Source organism: Pezoporus occidentalis, unplaced genomic scaffold (genome assembly GCF_034315485.1).
Source record: "Pezoporus occidentalis ecotype Australia unplaced genomic scaffold, CSIRO_AGI_Poc_V1 ctg19, whole genome shotgun sequence".
NCBI lineage: Eukaryota > Metazoa > Chordata > Aves > Psittaciformes > Psittacidae > Pezoporus > Pezoporus occidentalis.
In genome coordinates this window covers 12,886,122-12,912,706 of record NW_026913748.1, presented here as the reverse complement: position 1 = coordinate 12,912,706, position 26,585 = coordinate 12,886,122, and the positions used below count along the sequence as shown (strand labels likewise).

General features: G+C 35.5%; 1 protein-coding gene across 23 annotated transcripts in view; it reads right to left on the bottom strand.

The window, feature by feature from the left end:
• Nucleotides 1-246: 246 nt before the first annotated feature.
• C2CD5 (C2 calcium dependent domain containing 5) overlaps nt 247-26,585 on the bottom strand; it is a 60,487-nt gene continuing 34,148 nt past the window's right edge. For 10 of the 23 annotated variants that reach the window (XM_062616839.1, XM_062616841.1, XM_062616829.1 and 7 more), the window contains 17 exons: nt 24,145-24,259; nt 22,047-22,235; nt 20,200-20,391; nt 18,590-18,776; nt 17,409-17,573; nt 16,943-17,083; nt 16,160-16,223; nt 13,829-13,890; nt 12,680-12,778; nt 11,068-11,157; nt 10,191-10,278; nt 9,055-9,141; nt 7,495-7,545; nt 6,382-6,483; nt 5,357-5,547; nt 2,411-2,557; nt 247-1,699 (listed from right to left, as the gene is read on the bottom strand). In XM_062616839.1, the coding sequence (XP_062472823.1) occupies nt 1,568-1,699; nt 2,411-2,557; nt 5,357-5,547; nt 6,382-6,483; nt 7,495-7,545; nt 9,055-9,141; nt 10,191-10,278; nt 11,068-11,157; nt 12,680-12,778; nt 13,829-13,890; nt 16,160-16,223; nt 16,943-17,083; nt 17,409-17,573; nt 18,590-18,776; nt 20,200-20,391; nt 22,047-22,235; nt 24,145-24,259 (2,102 nt within the window). In that variant the 3' untranslated portion in view covers nt 247-1,567. Of the gene's footprint in view, nt 1,700-2,410; nt 2,558-5,356; nt 5,548-6,381; nt 6,484-6,668; nt 6,723-7,494; nt 7,546-9,054; nt 9,142-10,190; nt 10,279-11,067; nt 11,158-12,679; nt 12,779-13,828; nt 13,891-16,159; nt 16,224-16,942; nt 17,084-17,408; nt 17,574-18,589; nt 18,777-20,199; nt 20,392-22,046; nt 22,236-24,144; nt 24,260-26,585 lie in introns of all 23 variants that reach the window. The other 13 variants (XM_062616845.1, XM_062616843.1, XM_062616847.1 and 10 more) reach the window with 7 other exon arrangements.

Below are 26,585 nucleotides of genomic sequence, written 5' to 3'. Positions count from 1 at the left end.
TTTACCGGTGACTTAATTTACGGCAGCTTTAGCTGCAACTGCTACAGAATTTAGAAAGACAATTAATTGATGAATAAAATGTTCTGCTAAGCACCTAATTCAAGCATTTTAAACATAATGATAACAAATTTTAAATAATCAGGTTGTAACTTCTATACAAAAATGTTCCTCTGAGGAGAATGGGGGGGGACATCTTTAGTTTGTATCCTGCGTACACATTTAACTATTACACATATCAAAAGGCAATTAATTTTGTAAAGAAATTTAATGTGCAAGAATGATTTCCATGCTCATTTACAGTGAAATAATTAGTTTTAACAAATAATCATGCCTTTGCAAGCAGAATATTTACATTCAAGTTTACATGTTTGTTCAAGTTCCATGAATGGTATTGTCAGAATTAAGTAAGAATGCATCTTCAAATCAAAGTTTGCATTTTGTATCTTCAAACATCACCACCTTTCAGACACTCAATGGAAATGACAAATTTCCTTTCTTTGCAGTACCCTTATTTCCCAGCTACAGTACGGGGAAAAAAAAAACAAACCCAACAACAAAATCCTCAACTTGCAGAAAGCAGCATCACAAACATACATTAATCTCCTATTAACAAGGCATTGCCAACTTGTTAAATGGAAAGGAGACTGGAGACTACCTCTTGTACAAATGACTTTTGGAAGACTCTTCATGTCATCCTTGCAAGAGATCATGCCTTAAGAAAATGAGCCTCAGGGCAATTCTTTCACAGAATCTTATATTAAAAAAAGATTTGTCTTGTCAATGTGGAAGTGAACATCTTATTATAGCACCAAACACACTTCAGAACTTTTTGTTCTTTTTTTTAAACCACAGGAATGACTATGAAGTCTGCATCATGGTCTGGCACCTTGCTAAAAACAAAACCAAGAACAACAAAAAAAACCCAGAACACCCACCCAAAACATTTGCTGCTTAGCAATAATCTTTAGAAAAACAAATCAGCAGTTCACAAACAGTTTAAAAATATTTTTAGTGTGAAGAAATTCAAACTGTAATGTTTTGGTGCTGCTTCTTCCTCCTCACACTCTATGATGCACGTTCAGGCTTCAGCTCACATGTTCTTTGCCTCTTTCTCTTGTTCCTTCAGCAATGGTTGCCAACACAGGCTTCTCAGTATCTCCCACCCACCCCAACTCATCTTTTAGTTCTTAAACAGAGCTGGAACTCAGCTAATACAATATGCAAACTCAGAAATGGTTCTGAATTATAGCTTCTCGTGGTCCTGTTCAACAGCTCAAAAATGCAACAGAATTTTTGTTCACTTTCACAATGCCATGTGATGCTTACTATTTCAATCCATGCTCCTAGGTTTCACAGGTGCCTGTAATTACAACAAATACATGACAGCATACCTGATGATATGCTACCTTGACTGTTACATAAAGTTAAAGGACAAAGGATAGTGATTGTCTCAGATTTTGGCTATTAACATCATGGGTAGATACCAGTTTTGAAGATGCAAACCTAAACATTCCCACATTTTAAATAATCTTTATATTTGGCAGAAATTATTTAATTTTTTCTGTCTTCATGTTGTGACATCTCCTCCTGTACTTGTGGGTTGAGAAACAGCTGTAGAAGGCTGGACTGGTAACATTTCTAGCTCAGATTCACGTACAAAGATGACGGCATCACCACTGACATTTATTAAACACTGTGCCTGAAAAAGAAAAGACAATAAATGGTTACTGAACATGAAACAATACATTTTATTTATATTTTATGTTTACTTATATTTGCTAGATACTACACAGATAACAGAAGAGTCAGAGATCAGGAGAAGGACAAATTACTAGAATTTATTAATGAGGCAATCTCTACCATATTTTCTTTTGTATTCACTCATTTGTGTGCCCTCAAACATGTAGACAGATTCTCATAAGACCACCACAAATGAAATATCTGGATAGCTGTACTTCCTTTTGCTACTGTTTTGAACATACGTCATGTAACAAAACAACCATATTCTGGTGTCGTCTTTGCCAATTAAGTGTTTTCCCTTTTTGTCCAAAATAGAGCATTTTATATCAGCAACTCCAGGTGTTCTTACATGGAGTTAGGATAAAAAACCTAACACTGTAACATCACAGATGCTAAAAAAGTTCAGTACAATTGTTTAATATTTCCTATAATCTACTTCATTTTAGTAAACTTAGTATTTTTACCTATTTGGGTATTTATGAAGCATATTCATAATTTTGTATTAACTCAGATGTTCAAGAACACTCTTAGCTTCTTTAACGAAACATTATGATGAAAGATCCAGAAGTGTTATGCAGATATAACAGGGTCACTGTTTTTCAAATACATAAAATGTTTAATTGCATCATACTAATCACAACAAGCACTGTTATTTCAGATCATAATTTACCTGATTTTTGTTTGGATTCTCCATGAAAACACACTGCTTCATTATGTAGGAGACAACTGCATTCCCTCCTAAAGCTGCAACGTGAGCTCTCACCATTGCAAACACTTCAGCAATAAAAGCATGGAGAAAACCACTGACACCACCCTCCTGAAATAGAAGAAAAATTACATTTTATTTTAGCTGTAGCTACAAGATGCTGGATACTTTTCTAACACTTTTATCAGCTCAATATTTCAGTGAATCCTAAATTGTATAGAACTGTATAGAACTTCAAAGCCACTCGCTGTTAAACGGGTCACAGCGAAACATCAGACTAATGGAACTTACTGTTTGAGGAAAATAATCACAAGGTTATTCATTTGTGACTGGCATTTTTTGCAGCCACTATATTACACATACGTGTACTTTTCAGACGTTTCTACGCCTCTGCATTTAATACTTCAATGACAGCTGAATAATAATTTTTCTTCTTCCATCAGGAGGATAGTGCGTTTTTGGGTTTTTTTTTGAGAACTGAGAAGCAGATAAAGAAAAATTTCTACCAAGGATTAAAAGAGATTTAGACTTCTTGGAAATTATTTTTAAGTGGCCATCACAGCAACTTCATCTGTCAGTAGCTCTCAACATTCAGTAAAGAAATTACCCCTCAAAATACAAAGTAAGCAAAGGACAAAGTAACTACTTGACAAGCAAGCTATTCAAGCTGGTCTATTGTTTTTCCCTTCACTGAAACCCAAAAGAATGTCTAACCATCATGTTTCATTAGGATTTTTGACTTGATGGAGCTTTTGGGGGATTTTTACTTCTTTGGTACAAGATGAATAATTTTAATTTCTGTGAAAGGAGAAGGAAAACAATTAAGTATGGGGTTTTTTCTAGATAATCCTTATCAAAGAATGTGAGCAACCGCATTGCGGGGAAAAACCCAACACACAATAAACATGCAACTGACCAAAAAATACAAAATCCACAGAAAAAAAAATGGAGAAACTGATCAAACAGAGGTCACTGTTGGTTCAAAACCTCTATAAAATTTCAAAACGAAAATCAAAGGCAAGATCTCTAGACATCCCACAAGTGTGCATGCCACTTCAGAAATGGAAGAAGCAGGTAGAAGAAGAGGCTAGCTAAGCTGAACTTCAACAAACATGGGCTGCCCTCATATCTGCTGGAAGAAGTATCATCTACCCTGAGTAGAGTCATAAAAACATAAGAAAACATAGTTTGGATGAAAATTAAACAAAAGGGCAAGTATAATTTCACCAATCCAAGCATAAAGCATGAATGAAGTCAACTGCAGCCCGAAATCAAAATTGCAATACAAGTTTGTCATTCCTTGTGGAATTTTGATTTTGTCCACGCGTTTTAACAATTACAGCAGGGAAGAAAAAGAAAATCTGTAATATTATAAACCTAATACAAATTTTGATTATAACAGGTAACAAAAGATTATGAATATCCACCTGTAAACAACAAAACCTAAGAGTAATGGATAAATCTGACTTAAAATTTTCATTAATTTTTGAAGCACACTGTTTGGTATATACTCCAGATTATGAAAGTATTCATAGGGCCTCAATATCCTGTAAACTACTGTAAGCAAAATATAAAGCAACACAAACGCTGCTAATTATTTTTCTGTAGAATATGAAAATCTGAAAGTTGCTTGAGTTAGATATGACAACTGCTGTTTTGACTTTGTTACAGCCTCAGTGCAATACTGTGCAACTGGTACTAAAAGTGGTCTGGGACTTGGCCTATGCATCTATATTATATGTAAATTAGCTGCCCTGGGTACTGGAAATAGCACACTGACACTATTGCAGAAACTTTACAACCATCCTGACTTCATGGAGGAGTTGAATCAAATACTTGAGGAACATACCATTGCCGAGTTCTGCTATCATAAATACCAAAGCTTGCTTATCAGCTATTTAATTTGTATTCACATAAGCTGTAGCTAGTACAGAAGAGTCATGTAATCACTTCCCTAATGGTATCATATACATCCTTTTGAAAATGCTGTCCTTTTCACATAAATTGCTTAAGTTAAAAGAGGCCATAATTCGCAAGACTGAAACAAGATGTTTGATCAAAGTTTCTTTAGAGAGCTGATAATCTTTATTAACTTCTGCTCTGGAATTTTATCAATCCGTAATTAGCAAGAAACAGCATACACTTCATCACTGACAAGCCAGGTAAGAGGTACATTATATTTCTGTGGTCAGAAATTGTACCAGAAAGATGCTACTTCCCAAAAGAACATGAAAAGGATAAGAACATGTCTTGCATTTTGGCATGCTCACAGGATCTATTGTCCAGATCCAGACTGGAAATCATTGTTTGAGTATCACTAGCTACACCCCCTAAGCTGGTTGTGGAGTTATATACTCTATGGCTTGCTTTTTAGATGTTCATCACACAGAGCGACCTTACTGAGAATGCATGGAATATAACATTAATAATCAGCATAACAATTATATATGATACAGGAGATCTTGTATTAAACAATGAATTCTGAAATCGAAATGCTCTGTGAAAGTTCACCATTGAGGTTGCTCAATGAGAGAAGAATGGAATTATTTTAGCATTTAAAATTAACCTCAGTTAGGGTTCAAATAATCCAAACTAGTAATGTTGTTGGTCAAATGCACATTTTTTTCTATATAGTCCTATTTAAGAACTCACTGGTTTAGTATTATATTCAAATTCAAAAGCAACAACAATGGTTCAGTAGCCCTTTCCTAAGATTGCTACAGACAAAGCAGCCCTGCATGCTCTGTAACAAGAGTAGCAAATGCAACTTATTTCCCATTCAGCACCCACCCTCAAGTGACAAGAACTCTATTCCCTTGCCGTGCCATATCCCAGACTCAAGTCTCTTCAGATATTTGCCTCTGATTATTAAAATGAACAAAAAGTGTTAATCCCTGATACACAGCTCACCTCACGCAAAGAAGTGGTTTCTCGTATAAAAAACATGTTGATTATCCCAAGATATTTGGTTATTTTTGCCCCAGGTAGAAAAGAAAGAGGTGTCATCTTAACAACTGAGACGGTAGAATTGGTGCATGATGGAACAGAACGGTGCCGTAAGTACCCCTCAGCCAATGGACTTGCTTTATCAAGTGAAGCAGCTAAAAAGATGGGAAAAAAGAAGAGCAAGTAAGTGTCAAGTAAGATTGATTACTGTTTTTCAAAACACAAAAATTCTTCTTTATGGTTTCCAAATAGCTTGGTGACAACATTCAGCTGCCTGTGATGCTCAGCCATACCATGTGAGAAAGGAAATTATCATGCAGTGCATGCAAAAGGAGACAAAAAGCTGAAATGGAATTTATTTGGAAGAGTGGCATTCCTGCAAAGGAAAACATTGAGGCGAGTAGCTGCACATACAACAATCAGTTATAAAGTGAAGGTAAAGAAAAAAGTGCCAACATTTTGGAATACATATTCTGCTGGAGGAACAAATTACAGGAAGTGTGAAAGTTGTTGTGTTTCCCCAGTGCAGCATTTTCCATTAAAACAGATATTAATCTCTGCTAATTTAAGCAAGATAGTCAGACCTGTGGCCAAAGAACTACTGAAAAATAACTCACCACTTGCTAATTTAGTGACCATTGCCTTGACTGTCACCTTGGTGATTGCTTCCTGTTTCTCACCAAATTTTTTCCAAGATCATACATACACCTACATCCATGCAGTGTATGTTATATAATTAGTAGGCGTACACATTTATCAATAACTAAATTTTACTAAGTGAACAGAAATACTATATTTTGCTTTTTATGATACTATAAACCCTATATTAGTTTACAAAGACATTAATAATGTCGGCAGTTTTCACACTCAGGTATTCATTCTACACATGATCTGCAATACTATTGCTGGGCAGGGAACTCCACTATTCACCACTGGGAAATCAGAGATATGTCTCAGATTATCATAACGTGGTAGAAACAGCCGCCTACTTGTCTTAATTGATCCGCGCCTTATGGTCTGAGCTTTCAGTTTAATGAGCTCTATCCAGCTGTTGCATCTGTCTGCAAAGGAACTGTAATCAACTGACGTTGCTGAAAACACAGACAGAAAAACAAAAGAAAAAACAAAGAAAAAAATATGGATGATGTCTCTTGCTCATCTCAATGCTCCTTTTGAGGAAGCAATTATCTGTGTCTGAGAGAGAACAAACATCCCTTTCCAGGTCTGTTTGAAGGAAAAGTTACTGTATAGGTTTGATTTGTCCAAACCAATGTACCGATTTCTGGTGATGTCCCAGCTGTGAACCAACTGCCTGACTGGGACTTCATCACTGAAAAAACATGCAAATACAGTCATTAACGACTAAGACTAGATTTTTATTTTAATCTCATATTAGGTATTAAGTTTGGCTTTTTAAAGTTTATTTGAGCCTTGTTTAATTTTAGTTTTCATTGCTATTCTTTTCCTCAAGACAAAGAGCTGCTGATCATGATTTAAACTTCCTAACTATCTTTATCAATATCTGACCTAAAGACTGAAGAAAAACCTTTGGTGATGAGGGTAAGAGTCACAAGCTGAAACAACACCTCAGTTTTAAATACAAATGAATTTTCCTTACAAAATGCTGTCCTCATTTCCCCACCATTCCCTCTCAAAATACCCTTTCCCCTCCCCTACCATTACAATGAGAAGTAGAGTTGTTTCTGCTATGACTTTTGTTATTAGTTGCAAAGGTGTTTGCATATCTTAAAAAAAAAGAAAAACAAAAAGCTTTTGTAAACACAGTTTCTTCATTATCCTGAAGAAACAGTAGGAACACATGCTAACTTCAAATTAACACAAGCAAAAAAGCTCTCTCTCAGGGACTTTCTGTCAGATAAAGTGATATCAATGTATCTGACAGAGAAACACTTATTAACAAATCTGACTTTTGTAATTAAAAACCACATCAAAATATTATTGTATCATTAAGCCACACCAGAGCATGCATTCTCAGTTAACTAGTAAACACTTCCTGGATTAAGACACATCCAAAAAGAGTGTACCAATATCCCAAGAATGCTCATTCTGTTCTGGCGTAGGGCTAAATTAAGTAAACTCACCTCTCTGAGCCGCAGGAATACCTGTGTGAGAACTTGCACCCTCCAGGACTTCTAATAAGACAAAATTAATCCTATTCAGGTAATATATGAGCAGAGTCATGTAGTACAGGACAACAGCTTTGTTCTTATAAAAATAAATTTTTAGAGCAAAATATGAGGAAAAACTTCTTTTATATACAGTATATGATGAACTTTGATAACATATAATAAATCAGTATAAATAACTAACTTTGCTAAATCTGCCTTCCCATATGATCATTTATTAAAGGTCCTTACTCTATGAGGTTGTATACAAACATTTTTAAAATAACAATCTCAAGGTAATTATGTGAAAAAGTTATCAACATATTAAATAAGCCACTGGGTAAATACAATTAAACATAGAGTTCACTTGTGAGGAAATGACAGATAATAAATACAATAAATAATTATCTAGTTGAAAGCCTCTAAAGCTACATACAGTCCAACATGGAATGTGAAGAACAGCAGGAAAAGGGATACACGTGAAGAGGCTACCCTCTACTGGTCAGTGCCCATTATACAAGTAGCACAGTCTAGTGAAAAAGACACCAGTCAGGAATTTCTGGCTAGCTCTTCTTTTAGAAAATCAAAGGTTAACAGCGTCATAATGTGACCAATTAAAAGTTAATGATACACAAATGCGCAAAAAGTAAAAATAAATAAAAAAAATACAAAGCAATATTATTGCTGAAATTAAACTGGCCTTTGAAAATACAAGTAAATGTGGTAGGCACTTTCCATCATGCAACCTATGCAAAGGGCAAAAAAGGAAGCAGTAATACTTTACTAAAAAGAACATTTACAATAATCCTCAAGATACTAAATTGCCTATCACTAGCTATTTTGGTGGGCAGATAATCCAACAACGCAGAGGAAGTAAAGAGATTATTTCAGTGAATAACCACCTAATTTTTAATACAATCACAGGAGAACTGTGACAACCATTCCTGAAATGCAGCTCTATCACAGGTAAAATAAAGCGACTGCTTTAACAGCTAAAACAAGCTACACTGCACAAATTATTTACTATGCAAGTTTAGGCTCTTTTCACTTCGGAAAAAAAAAAGTATGCAATTTTGCTCAGCTGAACAAGCAGTGTTTGCTAGATAAGGTAATTCCCACCATGAAAACAATGAGATTAATTATCTGAGGCTGACAATACATGGAGTTCTTTTACATGGGCCATTTGCAGAAGTAAAGCAGTATGAGGCAAACCTAATTATTAAATAATTTATAATTCTTTAAGTCAAATGACGTGCAACACCCAGCGGCTTGCAGCATTTTTGATGCATTTTAAACGCAAAGACAGAGGAGCTACAGGTAATCTACAAAAGAACATACACAGAATGATTTTCCAAGCCATCTTACGTAACCCACAAAAAATTCAGCTTTAGGAATGAACATATCTATTATTCTTAGGCAATAAAGAATATTTAAAGCATGTAACAGTACAGATATTTTAAAGCTACTGCAACAATGAAAAATCAGAACTCAGAATCAGTAGAAAACAATAGTTCAGCACTCTGCCATTTAACAGACCTTTAGATGGTGAGAATGGTTGAGAAGCAAGGGCATCAGAGCAAAGTTCCAATGGAAACTGCAGCTGTTCTTCATTGTCTGTAGATGCTTCAACAAAGAAAACATACCCAATTGATAATTAATCCCCAAAATAAGATTTGCTACTAATAGTAAGCACTCCAGATTCAATTTATTCAAGGTCTGATCAGAACAAATTTTCTCAACATATGCCTACAGTGATGCAGCCCTGGACAGTTACATGTCTGACAATAAATCCAGCTGCAAAACTGAACAGAACTCATGTTGCAGTAAAGAGAATTTGATTTAGTCTTTTCAGAAAAAAATTTATGTCAACTCATGCATTTTAGGTTTGAATCTGTAGTTGGAGCCTAGTTAACAATATATTAGATAGTAGCAATTTATTTCATATAAAAGAAAATTTACTGTTACTATTGAAGTAAGGTATAACTAATGTTTTAGAAACATATGGCTCTAACTACCTAATTCCATTCTTCAGAATGGAGTATCTTCAAGTTCTGTCTAAATTCTGGTACCCAGATTGCATACATACATTTCTAGCTTAAGATGGTGCTTCATTAGCAAGATGACATATGCAGCTTGCAGCAGTCTCTTCTACTCCCTCCATAATGCTATATGCTTCACTGATCTCCAAAAATATTACTGACCTACTTAAGGGTTCTAGGGAGGTTTTCTGAAGCATTATGAATAATTTATTTTCTGCCTTCCTGAAGTAAGGACAAAATTTGCTACTTAACAGAACAAGTATTCTCTAATGACTTGTACCACATGTTTCAAAATACAATGGGAATGTCATCATCTGTTACACTAATTCTTTAGAGAAAAATGATTCAAAGAAGGATGGTGCATGGAATAAGGCAATACTTAGCTTTTGTTCATGTTACTATATGTTTGTTAACTACATAAAGCAATTATGGAATACTTCATATATCATTCATCCTACTGGAGGTCACATTTATGAACTCTAAAAAATCTCTGTGTTATAACTTTATGATTTTACTGTACATCACTCTAAAAATGTGTATATGTAATTGAAATTAAAATGCAAACTCATTAGGTACCGGGGGAAAAAAAAAGAACGAACATTATCTCTTATCTTTACAGGCCTCAACACTTACCTCTTTGCTGTGATTTTTCTGTAGGGCCTTTGTTGGTTTGTAATGCTTGGGTTTTGTCATATGTAATTGCAACAGCTGTGACTGCAATCTGAAAATCAGAAATATATGACATGTTAGGTAACTTTACCTCTCATGCAATCTGCAAAAACAATTTTGCAAACAAGCCAGCTTTATACATAGAAAAATAATAGAGGAAAAAGGTCATCTAAGCAGACATACTAAAAACCCTTCACAGGATAGCATAAAAGGTAATACTAAAGTCCATTGTTAGAACACACACCTGACAGTGTTTGTCCCCCATTTATGATTTAATTCATAAATTCTTTCATTCTTTCTTGGTGAAGGGACATAAAAAAGAATCATAAAAGCTCATTATCATTTTATTTGTAAAAGAGAAAGAGATGTTTAACTGAACACAAGAATGCTGTACTTCTAAAGAAAACATTTTCTTTAAAAATGGTATATCACATCAGCTTGAAGCAGCAAAAAAAAAAAAATAACCAAAAACAAAACCAAAACCCAAACCATAACGAAAGCATATTTAGCAAAGCAGTCTGTCATATTCTTGTATATCTGTAATAACACCTTTTAATGGGTATCTAGTGAGGTCTTTTTGTTTACTATCCAACTAAAAAGATACACACTCTTAAGATGCACTGTGCTCCTGAAATACCACGTAGCCCCGTGATTCTCAAAACTGGTGAACTCGACAGGTCCCTTTTTCTTCACCTAACATGCCTTTAAATTTTACTTCAGAATTCATCAGGCATATGAGTAAATCAAATCCTAGCTTAGCTTACTCTGAGCAGCAAATGTTCATTAAAGGCTAAAACTGGCATGCTTATGTGCTGAAACTCAAAAGAAGCAGTTAACTCACCTGAACTAATTCATCCTCTGGTAGAGCAACTGTAAAATTCACATGACAAAGGCAGCAGGGAACCATAGATCGCAGTTTAAAATACAAGCTCTGTTGAAGACAAGACATTACTTGTGTTTCTCTAAAAAAATGTATGGCTTGTTTCAGAAACTAATTTAAACTCTTTCATAGTAGAAATCATGTAATCACACTAATCTGTTCTTGAAGAGGAATCAGAAGTGTGACTGGACCTGTGCAAAGCATTCAACACTGCCTCACAAGACATCCTTGTCTCTAAAACAGAGAGACATAAATTTGATGGATGGATCACCCAGTGGATAAGGACATAGCAGTGTTGAGGTCAATGGCTCAATGTCCAACTGAAGATGGGTAATGAATGGTGTCCCTCAGGGGTCAGTGTTGAGACTGATCCTGCTCAACACCTTTGTTGGTGACATGGACAGTGGGATTGAGATCATCCTCAGCAAGTTTGCCAATGACAATAAGGTGTGTGGTTTGGTTGATACGGTGGAGGGAAGGGATGCCATCCAGACGGACTCTGACATGCTTGAGAGATGGGCCAATGCCAACCTCATGTAGTTCAACAAAGCAAAGTGTAAGGTCCTGTACCTGTGTTGGGGCAATACCAGGCACAGCTGCAGGCTGGGCTGAGACTGGATTGAGAGCAGCTCTGAGAAAAAGGACTTGGGGGTGCTGGTTGAAGAGAAACTTAACATGACCCAGCAGTGTGTGCCTGCAGCCCAGAAAGCCAACTGTATCCTGAGCTGCATAAAAAGAAGCGTGACCGGTGGGGTGAAAGAGATGATCCTGCCCCTCTACTCTGCTCTTGTAAGACCCCACTTGGAGTACTGTGTGCAGTTCTGGTGTCCTCAACATAACACGGATATGGAAAAGTCCCGAGGAGGGCCATGAGGATACAGGGGCTTGAGCACCTCCCACATGAAGACAGGCTGAGAAAATAGCAGCTGTTCAGCCTGGAGAACAGAAGGCTGCGTGGTAACCTCATAGCAGACTTTTAAGATCTGATGGGGGCTTAGAAGGATACAGGAGAGGGACTCCTTACCAGGGAATGTAGCAATAGGACAATCGGTAATGGGTTTAAACTTAAACAGCGAAAGTTCAGGTTAGGTATATGGAAGAAATTGTTTACTGTGAGGACGGTGAGGCATTGGAACAGGTTGCCCAAAGAAGTGGTAAATGCTCCATCCCTGGCAGTGCTCAAGTCCAGGTTGGACAGAGCCTTGGGAGATATGGTCTATGGTGAGGCATCCCTGCCCATGGCACAGGGGTTGGAACTGGATGATTTTAAGGTCCTTTCCAATCCAAACCATTCTACTATTCTATGAAATGTCAAAGTAAAATGCAATGTCCTGTGTAACAGTCTTTCTGTTTCTACAGTATGCTACTAGTCAAAAGACTCAGACTAAAAACTTTGGAAATCCTCAATATACTACAAGAAATCTATCTTTACAGCAACTTACACGCTAATCACAGACACTTTGTAGTCTAATTCAGAAAAGTAATTATGAAGAAAATGTTATTTTCAGTATAGCCTGATTTTACTTTACTTCCATTTAAATAATTCAACAAATATCTGAGATAAGATTCTTACCTTCAACAGATTCTCACAGAGATCATTAAAGTTCTTATTAAGAGCTTGATTTGTTAGATTAACATTGCTTAGTCTGGATACTCTTACTGCTGTGAACATCTAAATTAGAAACAAACACATTAGTTTTTTCCCAGTATGTGCCTCTATGTTATATTGAGAACAAAACAAATTCATAAAGCAGACAAATAATGCTTAATATGGTGAGGGAGAGAGTGAGGGATAAGGAGAGGGATGGAAAGGAAGGAAAAACACTGTAGAAATAGTAAGTCAAGTGAAATGCTTATTGCTCATTAAATTCTACAAACGTATGGAAATTTTTCTGTGAACTAATGCATATGAATATATATTAAAGAAGTGATTAAGGAAGACAGAAATATTCTATGCTCAAAATTTTCAGTTGGGTCATAAAGGAGTCATTCTACCAGCTCCTTATTTTTTTTAACTCCTCTTAAAAATGATGTTAACTGTGTGCAACCATGTGGGCAATAATGGAATGTCATATATAGGTACACAGGCAACCCCACCAACCTAACAGTATGCTGCTGGTGCAGTCATATTTTTTTCAGCTTTGAGCTGTGCCTCTGCAAAGCATTCTTGCATTGTGCCAACCAGACACAAAAGCTCATTAAATAGATCTGTTTTAACTCATCCTCTCTGAGACTGAATTGTGTCATCCAAACATGACCACTGTGTTTAAAACTTAACCATGAATAGAATTTTTCTCTACTTACCAGATTGGTTTTATCTAATTCTTCTTAGCCTATTAATGTTATCATATTATTATTTCGTACTAAGTAATACAGTCAACAATTTGCTTCTTTTAAGAGCTGTCAAAATTTAGCCAAGCTCTTAAAAATGCCCAAACCCTTAAAGTTCATATTTACTGTGAATATTTTCCAATTTTTGTATTTTTGTACCAGGTTCTCTGTTACATGACTGCATTGAAAAAACCCACAAAGAAACAGTGCCTCCTATCCTACTTTTCTTGCCAAAATACTACTTTTATTTCTAACACACGAGTATCTTTTTGATTTCTTTCAAATTTAATGGTCTCTAATATATATTATTTTTATTTAAAATTTTAAGTATTGCAGGATATTTCAACACAATTGAAATTTTAAAAAAATCATTTTCTTTTAATAGGCTTACTTGAATTTCCGGTGTCCAGTTATTTATACCAGGCATAATTTCTGTGTTGCAACTGTAAAAACCTGTAAAGAAAATATTTGGGGAAATCTGTGTTCCTCACTGAAATGCAAAAATACTTTTAAAGAAACATATGTGATCTTACTTGGTATTTTGCACCTATTTTCCCTCATGTATTTTTCAATATTGAATAATATACCAGAAATAAGACCAACATTCAAAAAACAAACATAACATCTGAAGGATACAATATCACATACAAAAGGAACACATACTTTTTGTTATTCTTACTACAGTGAATAAAAAAGTGGATAAGAACGATGGAGCTTTAGTTCTGAAACACTAATTCACTGCAGAATTCTTAGTCTAAATATTTCTTCAACAGCCAAAAAGCAAGGCCACCAATGTCATCATGTTGAGGAACATGAAAGAAGCTACGATTGCATCACATGCAACAGTGACAGTTACTCCACATGGAGACTGGGTAATTCCCAGTTTATGCCAAGACTACCTTGGTGAAACAAGCTCCCCGAGAAGCTCAGACAACCACTCCTGTAGAAACCACAGGACAAGAAACCCCTGACTAGCTGGTCCTGAGCAAGAAGCAGCATTCAATTAAGTTTTTTTAGCTCTGATCAAGGCATACTTAAGAATTCTTGTAGGAAGAATGAACATCTAAAATCCACGAGTGCTCTGCCTAGTTTTTAATAGACAAACTCTGTACAAATGAGGAAACTTGGTGTGGTAAGAAAAGCTAAAAAGCTAATCTCTTGACAGAGAGCATAGAGATGCTCTAAAGATACCACCTAGGGAATGAGTGCAATTATCTAGCACTTACTAAACAGAGACTTAAAAAGAAAAAAATAAAAAAAGAATAATGACCAAACAGCAGGGTAAGAAAAGTCATAAGCAGCCAATAGGCAGTGCTGAAAATCTAAAGATACAGCTAAATGGCCACAAAAGAGAAAAATCTGGTAGGGCCTACGTAAATGCACCAAATGAGCTAGAAAAGAAATTGCATAGTAGCTTGCAGAAGGTATAAATATTAATAGGTTTTCTTTCAGAGCATCAGAAGCCGACATCTTCGGTAGTGAGGTCCCTGTAGGGACTCAGGCTTACTAATTGCCTAGTACAGGTATCTGTATTACTGGCCCATGCAAGATATTCCAGAAAATGGAGTTCATAGGCATAAGACACAGACACTGCAAAGGAACTGACACCACTTTTCTGAATAACAGTCACGGCTCACAAGTTGTCTACAAGCATGTAGGCAAAAGGCATCTGACTGATACAATCTTCTTTGGACATCAAAAAGCATTTGATAATTTCAATTTTCACAGTGGAGACATCTGTAACTCAGGATTGTATGCTTCCAATGTATTCATGATATTATCTGCAAAGAGGGTAATATGAAATGACTGCCGACGGCCTTAGTTTAGGGTAGTAAAATCAACTGCAGCAGGACCTAACAAAGCATAATCAATGAGGAATAAAAGATTTGCTGGTAATACTAGATAACTCTGACAAGGATAGTTTTGAGCTCAACAGTACTCAATGATAAACACTGGTAACGATTATTAGGAAGAGAACTGATACATGCTCAGAAGAAACATAAGGAAACTCACAAAGACAAGAGAGGGACAACAAGGACACCCAAATGTACTGAGTAACTTCCATATAAGGAACAACTACATCCAGAGCCAGAAGTTGCATCAAGGAGGGTAAGACAGATATCTATATGACAACAAACAGCACAAAGAACACTGACGTACAGCAATGATTCCTTGTTCTTCTGAATGTTAGAGAAAGGAAAAAGTGGCTGAAAGAAACCATGTGTAAGAAGCTGGCTCTTGGATGAGTACACACCTTGATGCAAAATTCGATGAACACTGAAGGCACACACAGACTCAAAATGCAAACAGCCAAATGCCTAAAGTGATAGTATGGCACAGCCACAAAACAAGGAAAATATAAATGCACTTGTTGAACAAGAGTGCTGGAAGGGCAAATCGCTCACCTTAAATAACAGTCTTGGAATACAACGCCAATCTGCCAGATTACACGGCTACAAATACTTAAAGACCATTTGTCTCTCTGTACTTCTAATTTCAATGACCCTGAACAACTTAGCCATTCAGTCTAAAGTTTGTCATCTATTTTGCCCCATACAACCTGGGGCTTTGAGCAACCTGCTCTAGTGGAAGGTGTTCCTGCCTGTGGCAGGGGGATTGGCAATTGGATGATTTTTAAGGTCACTTCCAACCAAAACCATTCTAAGATTCTACAATTTTGCAGCCTACAATATGAATCAGAAAAATATTGTTTTAACTTTACCAGAAGGTGGTGGAGCATCTGTCAGCAAAGAATGTACATCTTCCATTGCATCTGTATCATCAATCTGGGAAAAAGAGTAATTGCTAAAAATCATGTTGCTGTTCCACTCCTAAGTCTCAGAAAAATTTAAGAACTTTGTCATCAAGAGATCTCTATCAGGCAATTAAGCTGAGATTTTAAAAAAGGATTCCATCAACCAGACTCATAAATCTTAGCTAGCAGCCTATGATATGCTTAACACTTGAAAAATAGTTCCCTTAATTAAACTGTATTAAAAATAAAGCAATGTGCACAGAACTCACAGAAACTGCAATAGGTACAAGACAAAAATGATAAAAAAAAAATTTTAAAAGCAACTGAAAATGCTGAAGGTTCCACACAACAGCTAGAGGACCTTTGGCTACTGCAGCTCTCATCATAAGGTCTGTATTATACTGACGTGATCATTCTCTGCCTATTCCAATGAGACATAAGTCATTGCTATTAAGTGTGACAATACAGAAGCTCAATGCTTATAAAAATATATCTAAATTTTGGATGAGTCATGACTCCTGCTTGAAGTACACAGAAGGGCATTTCTTATCAGCTTTTATTCCAGATATTGCTAGAATAAGAGACAATGGAATTCCAATACTTAACATTTTCCACTGACACAAAACCCAAAAAAATTATATATAATTTAACAACTGCCTTTGGAGATAACTGAGAAAAGTTTACTCCATATGTTCACATATATTTCAGAAAAAGAGAAATATGAAAAGGAGTACTGAAAACATCCATCACCTCCAAGACAAAAGCATCCTTTTTCCCATGTGAAAGGTCTAGCTCTGTAACTTCATCAGAGCTTTCTGACTGAGATCTTAATAACCTGGAACGTTGTCTTGGCTCTGGAATGGGAGACCCAATGATTTCTTCAGGTAGCTCCTAAAAAAGATATACAAATTAACATTGCTCTATGTAGCTTAGAAATAATTTCAACTATAAACAATGTTAACAGTTCCAAGAATCAGAACATTCAGAAAATAATTTTACTGAGAAATAAATCTAAATAAGTACAAACCAATTTGGTTATGTGACTTAAGAGATCTGAAAATTCCAGTAGGTTTACAAAATATAGTGAAAAGACTCTGTATCTCTATTAAAAAAAAAACTTATGTTCTGAATGATTAGCTCAGTAAGAATTCATAGACATACATGGTATATATCTGTTTGACTCAGAATGCTTTAAGAATATAAAAGCTTTACTTACTGGAGGATTAATCTCATAAAGTTCTTTGTTTTTTGCTATTGTATCATTTATTTTCTTTTGCATGTGAGATATATGCTGCTCATAGGTGCCATCATTTGGAGTCTTCCCAGCAATCTGAATACCACCAGGTGTTGGCAAAGCTGCTAGATAAACACCTGTTGCAGACTTTTAAAAAGTCATTAAGAAAAGTTACAATTACATAAACATATACTTCTAGTATTTTCATATAAAGTTTTCCACGATGCTTATGCTATAGCATACAGCACCGTACCATGCACATTACAGTATCCTCTCTTCCTGTGATCTTTCTATTCTGTTCACTTACAAAAAAAACCCAAACACCCCACACTATCCTTTAAATAAAGCCTTTCTTTCTCATGGGTTCTTTCCATCGTGGAGTCCTTAACTTACCTATGCATTTCAAATAAACTATAAATTAAAACCTCTGTTGCGGTATGTTTTGCTTAGGCAAGTGATGGCTGCAAAGATTTAAAACTCGGCCAAACCATTTGCAGTATCACTGAAGGTGTAACAATCCCATTTTCATTTACAGAAAACAGATCAACAGTTCAGATAAAAGAAAATGCAAGCCAGTCTATATTACTTAAACATCATCTCATACTGATGCAGGAAGAAGCAGCATACTTCACTATTCTAACCCCACATGACAGAATGAGGTTAGAAAATACTGTTAGTGAACACTTCATGACTATCTGTGAGAAACTCCTGATCTATCATTTACTTCTTCAGTGCCAAAGACGATGCAACAGACCTGTCTTTTGTTAGCAACAAACCAAAAGATTTACTGAGACTTTATTTACCTTACTTGTAATGAAATTCTAATGTAACCTGAACTACAGGGATCTCTTTGACATGACCTTTGAAGAACACTGTAATTTCTCTGTAATTTATGTCATTAAACCATTTATTTTTCTCTCATCCCTTTTCTAATAATTTTGTCCTTTAACAGAGTTTCAAGAGATTCTGTAATTCTTTATTTGGTGCTGAAAGACAGTCTGTCCTGAATTGTCAACAATTTGACACCTTGTTCCCTTCCATGACCTCTTTTATCATGTTTATAATGTTACATTACTCTGTATTCCACAATACCTGCATGTCTTTTTGTGCTGAAAAAATACTGTAAGAAAGCAAAAGAATTCAAAGATTCAAATCATACTTACTGCCAATCCCATCAGCATATTTTCACCCACAGTGATCTGAATTCTCAGCCCAAATAGAGCATTCATTCCTCTCAGCTTCAGTTTATTCATCAGTTGGGTGTGCACTTCATATTCCATAAATGGCAAGAGATTACTGATAGCTGTTGCATTTGCTTCAGCTTGAGCTTTCTTCTTTAGACGGCATAACCTGACAATAAGAAGAAACAGTACATGACATCAGCAGATGAACAGTTTTAATGGACTGAAGACTGAAAGTGATCACAGGGTTGTTTTTTTCTTCTTTTTTTTGTTATATAACCTGATACAATCAGTTTCTTTTTCAATGTAATTTAAAATCCTGTAAAACATTAAATTCTCATCAGGAAAATCAAGGCAGACTGAGGCACTGAGTCTCAATAACTAAGATCTGATTTCCATTTTTAATAGAAAACTGCATATTTATATTAACAATAAGAATAGGCAACACAGAAAGTAACCCTAAGCTCAGACCATGACGCTCAGAGCTTAACCCTAAGCTCAGACCATGACGCTCAGGTCTCATCACCAAAGACTGAGATTTCATACCTCCTAAGAAATCTCCACTACATGACTGCCCTCATGATAAGTAGTGCTTCCTTATATTCACTCTGAATCTCTCTTGCTTCAGCTTAGGCCCAATCTCTCACTTTCCCACTATGCAGACCTGGCTATGCACATGTTCCATAACCTCCTAATAGATACTGGCAGGCTGCTATGAGGTCCCCCTAAATTCTTCCTCTCTCTGGACTGAACAAGTCCAGCACCCACAATTTCTTTTAATTGGGCAGATGCTCCTTACCACTCTGGTGACCCACCAGTGAACTTGCTCTAGTTTTCTGGTGTACATGCTAGTCTCACAGGGCAAAACTGGACAGGTATCATATTGTCTGGTGTGCCATTCATCTTTGTGTATCTGGCAAACTTGAAGAGAATGCAGTATATCATTCCCTTCACAACATGAAGTTGTTCAACAGGACAGATCCCACTGCCGACTATTACACTTGTCATGGCCACCCAGACCAGTTACAAACCATACATCACTACCTCTCAGCCCGACCATCCAAACAGTTACTTATCCATGTAGTTAGAAACCCATACACAGTGTACAGAGCTAACTCTCTTTCTTTCCCACTGTAAACCACCTTATCCCTTTTTCAAGTTCAAATACCACAGCATAAGCTGTACACAGCCAACAATTCTATAGAGATCCTGCCCAGTTATGGACATCAATAGCTTTTGTACCAACTGTAGCTGCGCAATAGCTGTATGACCACATCAAACGTCCATCAACCTGAGTAAGTCACCAGACTATCAACAGACACAACATATAACCGGGGGAGGAGAAGGCTGTCCTCCTCTTCCTCCTGTACCTTAATACACTGTCATTAATCAAGGTTTGATGAGCAACCTGACGTAGTGGAAAGTGTCCCTGGCCGTGACAGGGGAGTTGGAACTAAATTATCTTTAAGATCCCTACCAACCAAAGCTATTCTACGATTCTATGATACGATTCCATGACATGCTGAATTTTAGCAAGAGGAATTCTTTCAAAGATCTCCAAAACTTGACTAAGTAAACATTTTTATAGATACCTGGCTTGAATAAGACATCCCTTCCCAATAACTATTGCCTCTACAGGAAGATCAATTGTGGTGAAAAGAACATCAGGAACTTTTTGCTTTCTGCAGTTGTAACAGTAAGTGAGGTGAGCAGGGAATGGCATGTTCAGTTCATCATATGGTATATGGCAAAATCCACAACCTGGTGGTGAAGTTTCTTCAATCCTAAAAATACATTATGGAGAACATATTTAAAATATCTGCATGTTATTAACAATGATCAATATACACATATGTGTATCAACACCTACAGATACCTATAAAAATCATACACTGCAACCTTATACCAATGTGACAAGTATTGCATTTTATAAATTAGAAGAACAGAATTTGGCTGCACGCTACTAGAAAAAAATGCTATAAATAAAACTTGCATTGAACTTGTTATACAGGGATCAAAAAATGATACATACAATGACCAGCAATTTCTATAAACCTGAAACATTACTGAGCTGGCTTTAGGCACTACAATTTCTAAATGTAGTCATGGTACAACAGTTATACAGAGAATTTGAGGTACCAAATACAATGGTCTTTTATATGGATTGTGTCCAAAAACATACACAAACCTAATGAGCAGAACATAAACAACAAATCAACTATCCTAACTCAGAAGCAGCACAATATATATTAACATTTTAAGAAGAATAGCAAGATTTTTCCTAATATAAGGTTTTGGGTAAAAATTGTTATTCACTTAGAACACTTAGTCCTGCTCCTCCGTATGAAATATCTAGGAATAACTACTGCAAAAATATGAACAAGGAAAGCATAGGCTAACTGCATTACTGCAAATTTATTCTGCTTTGCATAAACAATCCTTCTCAGTGAATTTTGAAGAGATGCTTAAGCAAATCTGACAGATTTGGAACATTAGTTATTATAGACTTCGGCAAGTATATTTTGTGTCAAACACAGGCTTTGTCTGTTTAGTTGTTTTACCTTCCTTTGGCATTTCTAATCTATCCCAAAACTTTTAGTAGCATCAAAAAATACGTATTTTGGTAAAAATGCAATTTTCTTCATATTATGAACATGATAATTTTTTCTCTCCATCATATAATGAATATAGAAATTTTTTTTTTTTCTGGCTACAGTTTTCAAAAGTCTATTTATACAAGAAGATAATGGCCTCCTGCTAACAAAATAAAATAATGATAAATAATACTATGGTGGACAGGTTATTCATGGAAAACGGAATGCTAAGTGCTAAGGTGTAATAAATAGCCTTATTTATGACTACAGTAATTCCTTGAGATATTTGATGACTATCCTGACAAACACATTAACAAATTGCCAATATGCATTATTTGTTGCAAAAATAACTGTTTGTCAACACTCATTCTTCAAATTTTATTTACAAGAACAGAAACAAAGGGAAACTTCATGGTTTTCCTTCAGTTTTGTGATTTTGTTCATTAACTTAATTAAAACATATATCCTTTTACAAAAGTCTGGCACCAGCTTTGGTTTACAATCAAGCTATTTTAGGTCCCATACAGCTCTTAAATAGTATAGATAAAGCATATATACACATATTACAGCCACTGCAGTTTTTGGCTTATGTAATTTATCATACATGTGTCATTTTTTGTAGAGTGCTATAAAGTTCAGAAAGATACCTGAAGAGCAACAAAGAAAAAAAAACTGAATTATGATCTGTGGTTAGTAGTCAAATGTGTTACCTTATTCAGACTGTTAGAAATAAAAAAAGAATATCTAATTTGGTGCAGAGTTCCATTACTTCTGTTGTTGTTGTTGTTAGTGAAAAGCAGTAAAGTGGTTGGTCCCGCATCCTGCACTGTAACTCTGTAACCTACCCTAATAGAGAAGAACTATCTTGGCTCTGAGGAAAAAAATCAACCTCTCCCTTCTCTGACCCTATGGAAAAGAAGCCAGGCTGCCATGACAACCTTTGTTCCAAACAGCCTTCCATGGTGCCATCCTGAAGAAACCTAGGGTTCAGTACAGCTGCTGTGCCAGATGCAGACAAAATACAGACCTCTTCACTGTAAGAGAAAAGAATTACAACAAAGTGAATTCCTACTACTTAGTGCTACTTTTATTTAAAACTATTATGATTAAAAGGCTGGTACAAAAGTCTCAATATAACAACTAATTTTGTGTATTTGTGCAATTTTATCCATTAAATCTCACAAACAATGCTCTTCTGGTATTTAAACCAATATATAAGTAAGATATTCAGAAAGATTGAAGAGCTTTGCCCTATGTTATAAATAATACACTGTAACATCACAAAGGCTAACCAGGTTTAAGTATGGTTTTCAATACTATAGTTAATAATGCAAAGAAATCCAGACTACCAACAAAAGCAAAAGAAACATTAAAAAAAACCTTGGGCATAACTGTTTACCAAAGTGAAACAGAAGTTGAGAGCCTCATCATCTTAAAAACATTGCCTTTCAAATGAAGTTACAATACAACACTGACAAGGGTGCTTCTCGAAGGATAAAAAGTAGCAAAACAGTAAAATTTTACTACAAACAACTACAACAATGGTACATAATAGCATATAAAGTAACTGACCATATTCACTGTTTAACAGTTAAAGCTGTCAAAAGTGCAAACTATGACCACAGAACTTTTGGCATTTCTGAAATTGTTAAATAAGAAACAAATCTAATATGCAGTACTTAAAAATACTATTTTGGAAAAAATATGCAGAAAAGCTTTCCCGCATTTTCTGAAATGACACATGTGCCTTTTTTATTGTTGTTTCTCTTTCCAGAATAATTTTTCATACATAACATATGTGGCAGACCAGTACTTGCAGAGACTTACTCTTTAACCATGGAATTAAGCTGAACTGGCAAGTAAGCATGGGAAATCTAGAACTATTCAGCTGACAATCAAATATTATGCCATTAAATTACTTAACAAAAAATGAAACTGACTGCCCATCTATACTATGTACACTCCCTCCTCATAGCTAAGGTACAAAAAAAAAAAAAAAACAAACCTAAATATTCATGCTTTTTACAAGGAGACTGACAGTGGAATAAACCTTTAATTTTTAGTGCAAGTTCATCCCCCAGCAATGGGAACTTGCACATTGCAATTCTGATGTAAAAATACAAACGTTAATACACCAAGAAAGAACCAGACAAGACAGCATTGGGAAAACGACCCAGCTCTCCAGTTTTCTTACTCTGTTAGCACAAGCACTTGACTTCCAAAATTTAAGCTATATGAAAAAAACAATATATTCAATGGGTTTTGTTTTTTCTCTAAAAAACAAACAAACAAACAAAAAAACAAAAAAAAACACACCAAATCTCCAAATCTTTTCTGCTTTTTCTTTAAGACACTGGAGTGACTACTGCAGAGCTGCAGTTTAACAGTTAAACACTACTGAGGTACTGAAAGACAAAAATAATTGCACATGTTCTAGAAAGAAATAACAGAACATTTACACCTAAAGTAGTCTAGATCTATCAGGCAGCATATTCTCCTTTAACTTACAATTAATACATTCCTACTAACTTGTGCCTTAAGTTTGAAGTTTACAATTTAAGTACTGGTCTGCCAGTTGTCCTCATTAATGAATCTACAATACATACACTTTCAAGAACCGTCTTAACTATTTAGGTAGATTAGCTCTAGAAAACTTCATAGATAAATCAATATTACTACCAAAGCAAATACATCAGTTTGATTTTTCTTGTTTTAATAAAACTTGTAACATTCATTAGAAAAAACTTAAAAACCAATAAAACCCCAAACCAAAACACATTAAAAAAAGCACAATACTGAAATCTCAGAAAGTTACTTTAACAAACTCTCTGAAGTAGGTGTACTATACAAAACAAAAAAACTGTGTTGAATCATTTTTAATCCGTTGAAGAGGAAATAAATTTTCTCTGGCATTTTGAAATTCAAATCATCATCATGATTTACCAAATGCTAGTTGATTCACTGTAGCCCACTACAGCATGACAACCCAATGCTTTGGCATGGGATTTTATTTCTTGTCTGATTTCTGCCCACCATGCATCTCGTGTTTCTGGTTCATCTGAAAGACAAAGTATAAATCAGTTCACTATTCTGCACTATGTCACATAAAGCTTCATGCAATTCATCTGAAAAGTTGAATTTTTCATATGTAAGAGTTTTTTTGTATCTGGACACTTTATTTCCTAGCTATCATACTCCAAGCAAACACTTGACAGGGCTTTTTCATGCTTACCAATTTTTTTGTTTATCACCCACATGAATAGCTTCTGACAAATTACTGCAGTCTTGTTGCTATCCATATGACAAATAACACCAAAATACTGTAGATACTGTTCCAATCTCTACCCACTTGAAAGCCATACCGTCAGTTCCAACAGCACAAGAGATGCATGTAACTTACAACAAAGCATCACAGATATGCTATAATATCAAAAAAGCAGTAGTAGTAATGAAACAGTATTTGTAGTGATGAAGTTGTATTTCACTTGGGTACACACTTGGTATTTTTGAAATAACCTCAATAGTTTTTCCTGCTGCAAGCAGTTCTCTGTTAATTATATTATCACTAATCAAGCTCACAGCTCTCTATTCCTTATTTCAGCACTTCTAACTTTGAAAAGCCATAGTTATTTGAAACTACTACATTAACAACATTAAGCACAAGATGTATGTTAATTATGTGGTTTCTGATGCCTTTTTGCTTCAGTATGCTGGCAACTGCACCTTCTGTCTCCCCCCCTCAAAACTCTAATAACCTTTACTGTCTTTGATCTTGTACGTTAAAATGTTATCTGCTTTTCTTGAACACTACACTAAAAACGCAAAAAAAAAAAAAAAAAAAGAGTGCTACTGGAATAAGTTTATGCAATTCATTTATTTTAACTGTTCAGCAATTAGATTCGCAGAACTAAAGCTCATCTCACAAGCTTTTTACATACAAAGTCAACGAGTATTGTCATTTACAGTTAAGTTTGCCAACTGTTTCTCCTTTGAAAATGGCTTACCTGTACCAATGAACTTAGTTGAAAACTATATTAATTTTTTATAGATAAAATGGGAAAAACAGTAAGAAACAAAAAGCACTCAGATGCTGTGAACGGTTCTGAATAGATAGATTCTTATATAATTTTCCTGAAATCAATTAAACTTTGCACAGATACCAACTCCGAACCATTGAGATCTCCCTGCTGAATCATGATTTAAAATATCAATGTCAAAACCTGAGAGTCATTGGGAACCGATTTTGTACTATCAGGAATATTATAAATACAGTGTATGATAACCCTCTATCATACACTAGGTTCTCTGACAACATGACGAACAAAAATGAAACATGCAGATATACACATTTTGAAATTTACTGAAAGAAAAATACTGTACGGCAAGATGCATTCTTTCATGAATTTACCTCAACTTTTCATTTAGAACTGGCATTCCACTTTCTAAAATAATGATCACTTTCTAATTAAACAAAGAGCACAGAGGTATAAATATTCAGCTATAGCTAACTTCAGATGTTAATACTTGTATACCTCATAGCACCGTACTATCAGCGACTTTGTATGTCCAAACTGAAGTTTATTCCACCTTTGCTTTAAGAAATGAACACTGAACACAAGAAAACCCTACAGTGACAGTTTTTAGGAGGGTTCTCCACAACCAAGACAAAAATATACACATTAACACACAAAACAAACTAGGATTTTCATGAACTGTATCAAACACATTCCATTACATCCAAATTCATCCTCAGCAGGTTTCAATGCATTACTAATAGAATCTTGAGGTACTGCACTTTGTGGTCTCTCAATGTGAAAACACTGCTTAAACACTCACTGCCTAGGAAAATCAAATGCTTGATATAATACACAGTAATCCCGACTCAGGTGGCTGATAGCAAGGTCTCACACTTTTCAGCTTTCAAATGATGATAATCATGCAGAAATAACCCATCACACCATAGGATTGGGTTTCCCAAGCTCTCTTGTGAGAATACTTGTGGTATACAAAGGGAAGTAGGAGGCAAGATGCCTCTCTTTTGCATGCACATCTCTTCCTGAACAGAGGCTGTGACTGCTGCCACCAGTTAACGGCAGCTGTGGTAGGTGAATGGAACAACTTTGGAAATCTATTTTAAGGCAAAAGCTACCAGATCTGACAAACTAGAGAACTGGATCGGAGATGTGAGACCACAAACACATTTTGCAAATGTTATCACTAACACTTTATGGTAGAATGGATATTGGTCTTGGGAGCAATTCCTCTTTCCTCATCCAATCACGGACAAGAAGATTGCTTATCAGTGTTTACAACAGAAATGTGTCACTAAAAGGAAAAGTGGTTCACTATGCAGAACAATTCTTGCTCAAGTAGACTTGATCACA